The 12,751-nt window shown below is 44.8% G+C and overlaps 2 protein-coding genes across 4 annotated transcripts; one reads left to right on the top strand and one right to left on the bottom strand.

The window, feature by feature from the left end:
• Nucleotides 1–379: 379 nt before the first annotated feature.
• On the top strand, nt 380–5,641 carry LOC127002059 (trichohyalin-like). Of its 3 annotated transcripts, XM_050867435.1 has the most exons (8): nt 380–513; nt 760–831; nt 1,619–1,713; nt 2,346–2,451; nt 2,840–2,975; nt 3,310–3,440; nt 3,569–4,561; nt 4,694–5,641. In XM_050867435.1, the coding sequence occupies exons 2-8, from the start codon at nt 796–798 to the stop codon at nt 5,186–5,188; spliced, it is 1,992 nt and encodes a 663-aa protein (XP_050723392.1). In that variant the 5' UTR covers nt 380–513; nt 760–795; the 3' UTR covers nt 5,189–5,641. The 3 variants fall into 3 exon arrangements, with proteins under 3 accessions (XP_050723392.1, XP_050723391.1, XP_050723390.1); XM_050867434.1 differs by having other exon boundaries at nt 3,337–3,440; nt 3,569–5,641; XM_050867433.1 differs by having other exon boundaries at nt 3,569–5,641.
• Nucleotides 5,642–5,974: 333 nt separating this feature from the next.
• On the bottom strand, nt 5,975–8,947 carry LOC127002060 (uncharacterized). Its single transcript, XM_050867437.1, has 2 exons — nt 8,506–8,947; nt 5,975–7,785 (listed from the first exon to the last, which is right to left on the bottom strand). Exons 1-2 carry the CDS (start codon nt 8,777–8,779, stop codon nt 7,589–7,591), a joined length of 471 nt encoding a protein of 156 aa, XP_050723394.1. The 5' UTR covers nt 8,780–8,947; the 3' UTR covers nt 5,975–7,588.
• Between the last annotated feature and the right edge of the window lie 3,804 nt (nt 8,948–12,751).

Here is a 12,751-nt window from a genome sequence, read left to right as displayed (position 1 = left end):
TTACAACCTAACAAACACGTCTTACTATCGTGTGAGGTGAGCTTCTGGGGATACATACCTAGACTGCTGCTTCTCGGCAGTATCCTCCCCCTCGACACTGGCCAGAGCGACTGAGTGATAACAGAAAACGAGGGAGTCAGTGGAACTGTCCTGTTTTCAAAACTGCATAAAAAGTTAAGGACGCCACTCATATTTTTTAGTTTCTGTTATAAACCACATTCACAACTACTACGTATGAAATATCTAAGGTATTCTACTCTAATTAGTATGCTTGAAATACGTCCCGACCCTGTGCTTCAGTGCCGAACAAGAGCATCAAGCATCGTTTCGAAGCAGCGGTAGTTCCGAGGCGTGCTGATGAGGCCTCCGTGAGCAGGATGGGGCGGCAGTGTGGCTATCGTCTGTGTGCTGCGGGGACCCTACAGGAATATTTCGTCCCATTATTGGTCTGTCTGGGAAGTGTTCCTTCAGCTCCCGTGGTGTTGTGCTTCAGTTCTCTCTTGTAAGCCGTAGGTGAGTATGTCGTTCAAGAGGGGAGTATCAAGGCCACTCTCCAACCGGAATTGGTGATCTTTTGGCCTCTCGGTCTTTTTGCAGGAAGAGTGCTTAGCGATCTTTCTTATTTTGCCTTCAGTCGTTTCCGTTGAAAGTGTATTGTTAACATGGCCTTTTTTCTTTACGTAAAGGAACAGTGAGGTGCAAAGAATAAATTGCGTCTGATTCACTCTTGTTATACTCTACATGTTTTTCTTGTTCCAGTGCTTCGTAACTGCTCGTCCTGTTCAGACCTCCGCCATGAGTTTCACGGGAATGAATCCGAACCGCCGATACGTGAGTAGTGCAATGAGTGAACGCTTAGGATTGTTTGTAAGTCGTGTGGGCTTGATCGCTGAAAATAAGTTGTACGCAAAGTTGTACCATCATACATGGGGACCAATTTTATGCGTTGTTTGTGCCGGTGAGTCGTTGGTGATTCTTACAGTGAAAAGGCATAATTAAACTTGGTTAATGAATATTTTAGGTCAGTTATGTTAACCTAAGTGGAAATAAACTTGTGCAGTAATTTGTTTCGGGAGCGAGGAAAGAGTAGGGAGTTCATTTAAAGTGTTACACGCAGCGGCGTCCCCGCGTCAGGCCGGGCGTCACCTCATCACAGCCCAGCCGTGACGCGTAGCGTTCGGCAGAGGAAACTTTTCACAATCTCCATATTGAAGGGACGCGCGAGAAGTTCCTGAGGCAGTTCATGAGGCGAAGCAGAGTTTTGGCCGGTGGCTTTACTAGGTGTTTTTCTTCATTACTAAACGGGAGAATGTGTTTAAGCATTAATATATCTGCGTCTGTTCGTTAGCATTATCTTCTGTGTTTAGGATTTTAGGTCTTGCGCATTTACAGCTAGAAGGAAAATCGTGGTAGTACAGTGTGGCGTCTCGACTTAGTCTCGTCACTGCAGTTAGAATCTTGAGTATTGTGTACTTACTGTTATTACCAATGAAATCCATATTTGGGCAACTTAGAAAAATTTAGCCTGCCTGGTAGCTGCTGCCTAAAGGACGCTTACAAATAAGGTTGTAATTGTTTGACGCCTCTGAGCCGTCTCGTAACCTACTTCCGTCACCAGAGCTTGCTGGAGGTGTCGGGCGGCGCGAGTCGTCTGCGGCCACGAAGCTCCTCCACCAGCGTCGTGACTGTTACCGAGGCGACCCCGGAGCTGAGGTACGTGGGTGTGCTCGACGTGGCATTGGTTCATGTGATGGTGAGGCAGTGTTATTAACTGGCAAACTATCGCTAGAAAGAAAAAGCTGCTTGTGTACTGCGGGGTGGCAATTGAATGCTGGAAGCTGCGAATACTGGAGATGTTAACGCTGGGAAAGGTATTATACATGTGATGTCGGGTGGTAAAGGGATGGTGGACACATAGTAAGGGGAAGGTGGAAGCTGATACTAATAACTGGGATATTGTATAGCTGGAAAAAGAATGTTATAGCTATTTCTCTTTGTGACTTAAAGGATGGTGCAAGCTTCAAATGTTAATAAAGAGAACTATCTGAAATAAGTAAAATGGTATAAAAGCTTTCAAAACCTAAAATGAATTATACTCGTAGCACTGCTCTGTGTTCTCCGTCCAAAACTCATTACTGCGAGGTTTGTTCTAAATACCAAAATTGATTAAAAGTTGTGGCTATTTAATTTTCCATTTCCCGCATAACGGTATTAGGAACTTTGTTGATAAAATCTCTGCTACACACTGATAACATTCTCAAGGTTTTTTTTTTATCATTGAAATCCTGTTATCTGTTATTCACGTAGCCTCGACCGTAGGAATGTTTACCTTATTTTGGTCACAGGACTGTGGGGGACCGGCGCCCCCCGCCCACCCCCGGCTACACGCCCTGCTTCGTCAGTCCCCGCCTCGCCTTCTCCACGCAGTTCAACTACGACTCGCCCATCCAGGTGAGTGGAGGCGCCTAACTAGAGTCGCCGTACACAAAGTCGGCCCAGAAACCCTGCCCGCTTCCTCACCCTCCCTTCCTCACCCTCCATAGTAACATTGACTTAGTCTCATTTCTTCCCACCAATCGGCTGCCGTAGCTTTGGATGAGGGACGGAGCTGCTGGACCAACTTACTGTACAGACTTACTGTCATGGTTACTCGCGCCTGCAATCATGTAGCTTAAATTCAACACTTCGCAATTTTATTTGATTTTGATTGTACAGAGAACGTTGCTGTGAATAATAAAAACTTCACTTATGAATGTTCTAGGTTTTGATTATACGAAGCACGTTCATGTAAATAATATACTTTGCTAATTAACGTCTTGGTTTGATTACCGTCACGCAGATCCTCACGTGCCGCAGCAATAACGTGTTGAAGCCGGTGTCGAAGTGGACGTCCCGCTTCTACCTGTGTTCCGGGAAGGGGCTCTTCATCACCGTCATGCTTTCACTTTGCTTCATCGGCTGCATGTGGATGGGAGGTACGAATCTTGGCACATTAGGTACTGTTGATAAAGTAAACGTTATCCAGGCACAAAAATAATGTAAACTCAAATGAGATTCAGCACTTTATACAAACTATGCTACCTTAAACAAATAACGTGGACTGATGCTGGGTGAGTTTGGTGCTCTGAGGGGAAAGATTATCCTGCTTTTGTTCCGTATTGCAGACTAGTATAATCTTGTAATGTAGTTCAGTATTAGCGGCTACCTACTCATATGTACAGATTGTGTAAGACTGCTGTATCATTTGGAGACTTTATGGAATACTTTTGTTTTTGTAACGACCACATGATTATATTTCCCCGCCTCCAGGAAGTGATTATTTGCCGCCCTCGACAGGCAAGGAGGTTCCCGTTCCCCCCGGCGCGGCTCAGCATCTCTGTGACGCCCACGGGACCGGCGCTGACTGTGGCGGCGCCCACCCCGTCACCAGTTCACTTCAGGTACGGCCGCCAGAATCACTTCTCGCCTGCTGATTGAGCTTTACAAATATAGTGCCGCGAATATTTATATCGTTAATATAAATTCCCATATGCTTAATCGGGCTATATGGATTTTTTTTTTTCTACAGAAGTTCCTGAAGGATGCATCGACGCACGAACACACTCTTACCGACCAGCATCGCACCAAGCAGGAGGAAAGTGAACAAGTTGTAGCCGCGGGTGGCCAGGAGGAGAGGAATTACAGGCCCAGGGTGCCCACCGTGCAGGGGCAATATGAAGACAACGTTCGGGAGCATCTAGGCGATGATCCCTCGTCAACGGTGAACCCGACACAGCGTGGCGAGGAGACTCTGAATCATATGACACTGAGCAGCGAAGACCTGCAGGCGGTTCGAGAAGGTCTTGCTAGAGCAAAGAGATCTTTGATAGCCGAAGGAAGGGACCCTATGCAGTCAAACCAGGACGACATGCAAAAGTCCATGAGGGTTGTTGAGGAAGAGGCTATACTGCCACAAGACTTCGCTAACAGGTCCCCTCAACCACAGTACGAGCCTCGGGGACAACCCTCCCCACACTACGAGGCTGCCAGACCATCCCAACCCCAGCACGGACTTAGCAGACACCACCAACCAAATTTCGCAGAGGACTCTCGACCCCACCTACGAAAAGATTCTACCAGACGTCCCCAGAACTCTCGTTTGGACTTTTCAAACCAGAATATGCCAGGTGAAAACCGTCAGAATCACTTCCGGCAGCCCCAACTACGTCAGGACACACTCGGACAGTCCCAAAGCCTTGCGGATGGCTCCCAAAGACATTATATGCCCGATGAAGCTCGCAAGACCAACTTGAGACCACTCCCGTCACAGAACGAAGATCATAGACAACCCCAGCTGCAACAGGATGCAACCGGGCAGACTCACCACTCTCAAGAAGACCGCCAGAGAGAACAGATGACAGAGGAAGTCCACCAGAGCCACTTCAGGCAGGTCCCGCCACAGCACGAAGTCCATAAACAACCCCAACTACAACAGAACATAAACGAGCAACTTCACAGCTCTCAAGAAGACAGCCAGAGAGAACAGATGACCGAGGAAGTCCACCAGGGCCACTTCAGGCAGGTCCCGACACAACACGAAGTCCATAAACAACCCCAACTACAACAGAACATAAACGAGCAACTTTACAGCTCTCAAGAAGACAGCCAGAGAGAACAGGTGTCTGAGGAAGCCCGCCAGAGCCACTTCAGACAGGTCCCGACACAACACGAAGCTCTTGGACAACCCCAGCCACAAGAAGACACTAGCGAGCAGCCCCACCGCACTCCTGAGGACCTCCAGAGACAAGACAGCCCCGAAGACGAGCGCCAGCGCCAACAACAGGCTCTCGACCAACTCTACATCCAGCACATGAACCTGGAACGCAACAACTACCACCGCGAGAAGCAGATCGTGGGGAAGGAGATCAGCGATAGAGAACTGTTGAGGCACCGCGAGCAGGAACGTCTTTGGGAGGAACAAAGGCGACAGACGCACAACAAATCGCCCCAGGGGCAACCCAGAACGCCCCCGCAGCAGAGAACGCCAGGCAGTGGTTTGAAGCAGCGGGAGTCGGGACGTCCTCACCAAGAGGAAACTCGTCACAGGGAAGAGTTTATTCCTTACGATGAGCGGCACCCTGCGTGGAGGGACCAGAGGCTCCCGCGCGGCGTTAACCCCAAGAGGTACTACATCCATAATGACCTCTAGGAAAACCTGCCTCTAGGCGCGCTAGGCCAATGTGCGCTTCTCAGTGTGGCGTTCGTCCTCTAGCAAGTCCATTACTGAGCCATTGTACGTCTTGTAGGGATTTTAACTAACTGTGATTTCTCAAGCCGTTTTTACACGCTCTTAGCCACTATGCGCTTCCCAGTGTCGTGTATTTTAACTAAAAAGTGATTTCTTTAGCTGGTTTCACATTCACTGGGTTGCTGCGAGTTTCAATGTGGTCTTTTAACTTTTAGTGTGATCTAGTCCAATACTCGACTATTTTATTTTTGTTTCGCTTAAGGCGTATTGTTACTCTATCTGTACTACTTATCTAATGAGATTGGTTATTTTAAACTGATCTCTGTAATATTTTAATTAACCTGCGAATATTGTGGTAATACTATAAGTGTAGTAATACTATAAGTGTAAAGCTAAATAAACTTAATTTTTAAACATTTTTTGTCGTATATTCCCTGCTTATAAAGCTTTTTGCTAAGTTGTCAGCAATTTGTTTTAAGGTTGGCGACAGAAAACTTGGCCTTCCAGAAGCACGGGAGGGAAAGCTGGCACACCCAGGAATGGAGAGAATAATGCCGGATATAGCTTGGAGAGGCTGAAACAGAATCTATGGATAACCACGGTGGCAACTCTTAATTCCAGTCTGGGCAAACAAAACAAAGGACTAAATTTTGGTCTTTGCTGGAGTGGGATTGAAGGTCAATAAACATCAGAAACAGGCGGAGGATTGGGGAAGACCTTTAGCTGGCATTGTACTAATAAAATCTCTTTATTTTGCTTAATTTTATTTGTATTCTCTTCACTACAGTGTACAAAAGTTCCCAAAAGTACTATTCCACCTCGGGTGACAACACATCAGGCGAGAAGTCCCTCCCTATAGATGATTTAGGGGGAGCACAGCCGCTCTGGTGATTGGTTACAGCTGACCCGATGGCTGTTGGGCAAAACCTGTTTGAGAGCAGGCACTCGATACCGCTTCCATATTTTACCAAGTTTCTTCATATTTGGTGTCACCGGAGGTGAAATAGAGTATATAATTACAAGCGACAGTTATCTTGTATAACTTGTAATGCTGTCGTAGATTTAAAGTACAGGCTCGTTACTGTGTGGCTGTGGGTGTAAATTTGTCTTTGGGTGGAAGTTTAGGTGTACCAACGTGTGGGGGTAGGATGGAATTGGTCATCAGTGCTTTACTACATGTTGACCACTGGGCCGGGGTAGTGAGGGGCCAGTAGTGGTGGGAGTCTGAAGTGCGTGTGGGTACCTACTGGAGAGAGGGGGAAGGTTTTTTTTATAAGGGGTTAGCCTAAAAAAAAATATGGGTAAATGTGGTAGATACTGGCAGCCGTCTTGATAAGGGCGTGAGGCTGGACGGGCGAATGTATGAGGATGTGTGTGTGTGTGTGTGTGTGTGCGTTTGTGTGTGTGTGTGTGTGGGGGGGGGGGTTATGTGTGTGCGTGTGTGTGGTTAGTACTCTGTGCCTTACATAGTGTTAGCTTCAAAGGAATGGATGAAGGGTGGTCGGTAGTGGTGGTGGTCTTGTTCAGGGTGAAAGCTTCAGTTCAGCCGAGGGTCTGGGAGGCAGTCTTTGCCATGGGTTCGTCTCAGTCAGGGGTCCGGTTATTTCGAAGGACAAATGACGGCAGTTCCACAGTTCGACATACGTTCATAAGTTTGTTAGGTGTTGATAGAGAAGGTAAGAGCTTCGAGTAAATTGTACAGGAAATCTCTTTAGCATCGGGTGTTGAGTCGAAAACCTGACAATTATGGAATCTATGGTTTGGTTTGGGTTCTTACAAAGACACTGTGTTGGACTTCAGAGCTTGCCCAATCGCTGTAAGGAGCTTCTCCTCTTGAGATTTTGTCCGTGGTCCTCTAACATGCCGGGTTGTTACCAAAGTAGACTTTTTTAGGTGCTGCCATATAGCGCCGGTAGGCTCTCTTGAAGGGCCTCTTGGACGACCCCAGCCCGTTAGTGGCGCAGGCGAATTATATTTATAGTGGCTGCCGTGATGTATGACTCTTGCTTGGCCCATGCCACCCCCCGGTGCTCCACTTGAGCGAAGTCGCTGAAATTAGGGCTGATCGAAGATCTGGGCGGCATGTGGGTAGTCTGCCGCCACTCGGCGATAGTTGAAAATGGTCAGCGTTCTTCGGTAGGACTCGAACTTAGGTCCTCAGGCTCACCACACCAGCACACTGACCACTCAGCCACCGCCTCCTCTAGAGAGAAATGATGCCCACCTCCCTGGACGGTAAGTAGTTTCGTCTCCTCTAAGAGCTTGTTCGTGTCCATCAAATATGCCAGGTGGTTTTGCCAAAGTAAAAAGAAACGACGTCCCCTTTCTCCCTTTGGCCTCTAAGATCTTGTCCATGTCCTTTTAACACGTCGGGTTGCTGCCGAGGTAGAAGGCGACCACGTCCACCTTGTCCCTGCGGAGGAAGTACTGCTTCACCTCCTCGGAGATCGCCGGGTACAGGCAGTGGATCTCCTTAAGCATGACATTCAGGCGGCGGCGCAGGCAGATGGTTTCGCATGACCTGCACGGCTGCCCGGCGCTCTGGCTCGTCACGAAGACTGGAAAGAGGACGACGGTGAGGTATTTGAACACTAGGGAGGCGAAGAGTAAAGTTTATGAAGCAAAAGGGACAATCCTGAATACGTATCTGAGGTGTGGAGTGTACGTTTACGGAGTACAAGGACAAAAGTGACATGCCTGAGTACGTGTGTGAAGTGAAGATTGCATGTTATGAAGCTTGAGGACTAAGTTACAAGGTTAAGGAACAAGAACATCTGCTTTAAAGGAGAAAAGAAAGTCATTAGGAAAATAATCTAAAGGTCTAAAGGAGAAAAAAAAAGTCTACAGATATAAAAAAAAATGGTCTAAAGAAAAAGGTCTAAAGAAATGAAAAAAGGTCTAAAGAAAAGTCTAAAGGAAAAAGGAATAAAGGAAAAAAGGTCTAAAGGAAAAGAGGTCTGAAGGGAAAAAGATCTACAGAAAAAAGGTCCAAAGGAAAAAGGGTAAAAATCGAAAGGAAAAAAAGTCTAGAGAAATAAAAAGGTCTATGGGAAAAAAAGTACAGAAAAAGACCTAAAAAATAAAAATAAAAAGGTCTATAGGAAAGAGGTCTAAAGAAATAAAAGATCAAAGGGAAAATAGGTTAGGAAAAAAAGCTCTACTGGAAGAGAAAGGTCTGAAGGGGAAAAAAAAAATCAGAACACCTCGTCTGAATCAACAGCTTCTGCCTATCACACAAGTCACGCACAAAGGCTACAGAACGGAAGGCATCTACTCACACTGCATGGCCTTGCCGAGGCTGGTGCACGCCTTGTCGTACAGGATGCAGTCCACGTGCCACCTCACAGTGTTCTCGTCGGTCAGCGTGTTGCGGAGCTCGTTGAAGTTTTTGGTCAGCAGCGGCTTGTAGAAGATGCTCAGCCCGCGAGGCACCATCCGCAGGGCCTCGAGGTACTCCTCCTGGGAACACTCCAGAGGGTCGATGACGTCGGTCTGTGCCTTCGCCGACCCGAGCGCCACCGCCACACCAAGGAACGCCAACACAACCTTCATGGTGTTGACTGGAGGTGACGGTTGGTGGTAAGTTGGTCTAGAAGTCTTGGCACCAGGGAAAGGACACAGGCAGCAACAGAGTCTTGTAGAGGATTGAATTTAAAGTTTTGGTGTCAGATATTGAATGCAAAGGCTCCCGTATCGTCCCTGTTCGCTGTCCCACAAGCTCACAACCCTTGGTTTCTCACTCCTTATATTGCGGTTGAGTTCGCCTCGCTCCGCCCACCTCGCTTTGTAAATCATAGTGAAAAAAGGAGTTTGAAGGCGGTTCGAGGCGCAAGATTGGTGGGTTTGGGGTATACTTTTTGTGGAGCTTGTTTTTCCCTTATTTTTTACTTTGTGGTTTTATTTAGTCTTTTTTTCTTTTCTTATGAAGGTCAGAGACTCCATCCTCACGACAGCGAGAGAAAAAACGGTCATGAGTGGGAAAAAAATATATATATATGTGTGATGGTTGGGTTCCCTGTGTGTGTCGGGGAGAAATTAATGGTGTGTGTGTGTGTGTGTGTGTGTGTGTGTGTGTCCGGAATGGCGTATCAGACGAAGCTGTTGCGTACTCTTAAAATTTATCCAAAAAAGTGAGAAAAAGAATTGTATAATGAGAGAGAGAGAGAGAGAGAGAGAGAGAGAGAGAGAGAGAGAGAGAGAAACACACACACTAGAAAATCACAATAATAAAAAGATCAAGAACGCAATAAACGAAAAATATATATAAACGCAGTTTCCTATAAAAAAAAAGCAGGAAGTCAACAGAGCGTGTCAGAGTTTTGGACCACCACCACCACCACCACCACCACCACCACAACAACAACAACAACAACAACAACATCATCATCATCATCATCATCATCATCATCATCATAATAATAATAATAATAATAATAATAATAATAATAATAATAATAAGAAGAAGAAGAAGAAGAAGAAGAAGAAGAAGAAGAAGAAGAAGAAGAAGAAGAAGAAAAAGAAGAAGAAGGAGAAGAATTAGTAACAATAATAACAATAATGATAAAGACAACAACTGGTGAAGAGCATAGGCAGGTCCTTAGTCTTATTACGGGGAGAAATTGAAGCTCCTCACCCCAACCAACCCAGGTCAGGGGCTGGGCTGACTGCTAGCCCTGGGCAGGGACACAGAACCCCTGGGAGGATCGATCCCCGGCCACCCGACTACATTGCCTTACTTGCAAACAACACCTTGCTTGAAGACTTAGAGATAAGGAGAATCATTCGTACTCATGTTTGATTTTTATAGAAATTATAAATATTAGCTTGCTCACAAACTTCACCTTACTTGAAGATTTAAAAAGAAGGAGAATCACTCGCACCCACTCTTGCGTTCACCTTAATATTACTTTGATACTAACTTTTATGTCAATTTCAAATATTACCTAACCCTTAAACGTTACCACACTTGAAGACTTAAAATGAGGAGAATCACTCGTACAATTATTATCTTTATTTCAATATTACTTTGATACTCCCTTTTATATCAGTTACAAATACTACCTTACCTGGGAACATCGCCTTACTTAAAGAGTTAAATGAGGAGAATCACCTTAGCAATTATTACCGTCAGTTTGATATTACTTTCAGATTAACTTTTTTTAGCAATTACAAACATCATAAAGCTTAGATACTTGAAATTAGAAGACGAATCATTTTCACCCTATCGATTCTCTCGTTTCTCTTAAATCACTAAAGAGACTAACTTTTATAGCAATTGGAAGCATGAAAAAATATAGGTAACAAAATCAAGACTAAGAATGAGACAGTTAAGATTCATATTTTCGAGTTGGACATAAGAGCGAGATATTGAAACCTCTGCTGTGAATGTCAACCGACGTAATAAGGTTTCTGATCCTCTTAAAACGCAGATACCAAGGAGACACAGTTAGTTAAATAGTGAAAAGTTTCGCTATTTAGAAACTCGAACTTATCTTGTTTTTACCTCTACTTAACTTTTTTTTTCCTTTTTTTATACTTTTAATCCTTTTCCCCTTTTACTTTTTTTCTGAGAAGGTTCCGGTATTTTGAACCCGGAACCTTATTTTTTTCTTTCTTCGTAGCTCTTTTTTTCCTCTCCCACTCCTTGTCTGGTTATTTTATCTGTTCTCTCTATCTCTGAAATCTGTTATCCCTCTGTCCTGTGCTGTAATTTTGTTCATTTTCCCTTTTTGTTTAACCCTCTTCCTTGCACCTCCAGTTCTGTCTTTTCCCTTTGTCCTGCATGTTGTTCTTTTTCTCCCCTTCTCTCTCTACGACACTTACAGCAATTTTTCATCTCTTCCTTACATGTATATTCCGTTTTCCTACTTAATGTAATATGCCTCCACACCTTCCCATTCTTTTTCCACCCTCTTCTCTTTACCTCATTTTTTCACTATTTACGTAGGTCATCTTTACCTTGGTCTCTACCTTCCATTTCTTTCCCTATGTCTTTTGGTCTGTCTCTCCCCAGACCAGCGAGCAGTGTTTTCACCTAAGACTTAATCGTTTTTTCTTCTTTCGCCTTGTCCTGTCTTATCTAAACACTCTTATTTCCTCCCTTCCTCTTCCATCTTTCCTCTTTTGCCTTGGTCTATCCTATACTTCAACTTTCTTCACATTCTTTCCGCACTTTCCTTTTTTTTTTCTTCCTCTGCTATATACCTTTTATATTTCCCTTCTTTTTCAGTCTTCCTTTTTTTCTCATGTCTGTCCTAAACTTTCATTTTCTTCCTTTCCTTTTTCATCTTCCATCTTTTACCTTGTTCTGTCCTATGCTTCCATTTATTCCCTTCATTTTCCATATTTCTTCCTTCGCCGTACTGTCCAAAAATGTCTCTTCCTTCCCCTATTTCTCCTTGCCCTATCTACTTTACCATCTATTCCCTTTTCCTTCCCATTTTTCTCCTCTCGCCTTGCCCTTTCCTCCTGGACGCGGTTCATATCCTTGTTTCTTGTGATAGGTGTGTGCGCGCGAGTACTTTTTTCTATATTCTTTTCTCCCGCTCGCTCGTCCGCCCGCGACCGCAATCACCTGTCTTGCCTGAGCAACCCGGGGCAACAAAAGAAACTTACTAGCGCTGGTGTTGTTGTTTCCATAAGCTTTTTACTAATGCATACCTACTTCCTTTGTTCCTCCGCTCCAGAGGCTTTCAGAACTACGTGAGGTGCTTTGGCTAGTGTATTTTTAACTTATCTTCCTGTTTAAAGCTTTATTTTTGCCCTTACAGCTGCCTCCTTTACTGTAAAACTATATGATCTAGAGTTAAGTAAGGCCGCTGTTGTGTTTTCGTCTCCTCCATTGTGGTCTGTTTTGTATTACTTGTTCACTGATGTTGTTTCCCATGGCTTCCTTTACACAAACCATCCACCTCTTCCTCAGCCTCCCACGCCGTCCATTTTCATTATTTTGTCTTCTAACACATTCATCTCTTATAATCAAGTTTGCTACATAACATTTCAGTCTTGTCTCTCATGTTTTTCCTTTACGCAATCCATCCACCTCTTCCTCAGTCTTCATCCGTTCCTTTTACCGTGCGTTAGTTCTCATTATTTGTCCGCTAACACAGTCTTCTCACGTGTACGTACCATCTGTCTTGCCTAACATGTTTTCCTTTACGCAATCCTTTCACTATAAATTTCCATTCTCATTTCTCGTCTTCCCACATTCTCTTTTCTTTACACTATATATTCACCCCTTCGTCTCCCTCTCATCCTTACACCCTGTTCTTCCCTGCATAGTTCTCTTCTCTTCCCCTTAGCTTATATATGTTCTGGTTCTAATAACTTTTGTTCTTCACTTCCGCGTCGCCACTCTACAGACGACAGAGACTTCAACACTCACGGATTCTAAGACAACGAACACCGGCCTTAAGTCAGTACACTTTTTATTTTTATTTTTTACGCAGTTTCTTGTGTTTCTTTGTCATCCACACGCGAGGGAAGGTCACCTTGAACGGGGCCAGAAAAAAAGGCAGAGAAAAA

This window comes from Eriocheir sinensis, chromosome 22 (assembly GCF_024679095.1).
Source record: "Eriocheir sinensis breed Jianghai 21 chromosome 22, ASM2467909v1, whole genome shotgun sequence".
Taxonomy (NCBI): Eukaryota; Metazoa; Arthropoda; class Malacostraca; order Decapoda; family Varunidae; genus Eriocheir; species Eriocheir sinensis.
The sequence above is the reverse complement of the archived record's forward strand: the minus strand, read 5'-3'. Positions and strand labels throughout refer to the sequence as shown.

Excerpts from the sequence above, each read along its gene's own strand:
- LOC127002059 (XM_050867433.1), top strand. The coding sequence starts at position 796 with ATGAGTTTCACGGGAATGAATCCGAACCGCCGATAC. Across the intron at positions 2,452-2,839 it reads ACTACGACTCGCCCATCCAG|ATCCTCACGTGCCGCAGCAA; the intron begins GTGAGTGGAGGC and ends ACCGTCACGCAG. Across the intron at positions 3,441-3,568 it reads CCGTCACCAGTTCACTTCAG|AAGTTCCTGAAGGATGCATC; the intron begins GTACGGCCGCCA and ends TTTTTTCTACAG.
- LOC127002060 (XM_050867437.1), bottom strand. The coding sequence starts at position 8,779 with ATGAAGGTTGTGTTGGCGTTCCTTGGTGTGGCGGTGGCGCTCGGGTCG. Across the intron at positions 7,786-8,505 it reads CCTCGGCAAGGCCATGCAGT|TCTTCGTGACGAGCCAGAGC; the intron begins GTGAGTAGATGC and ends TCCTCTTTCCAG.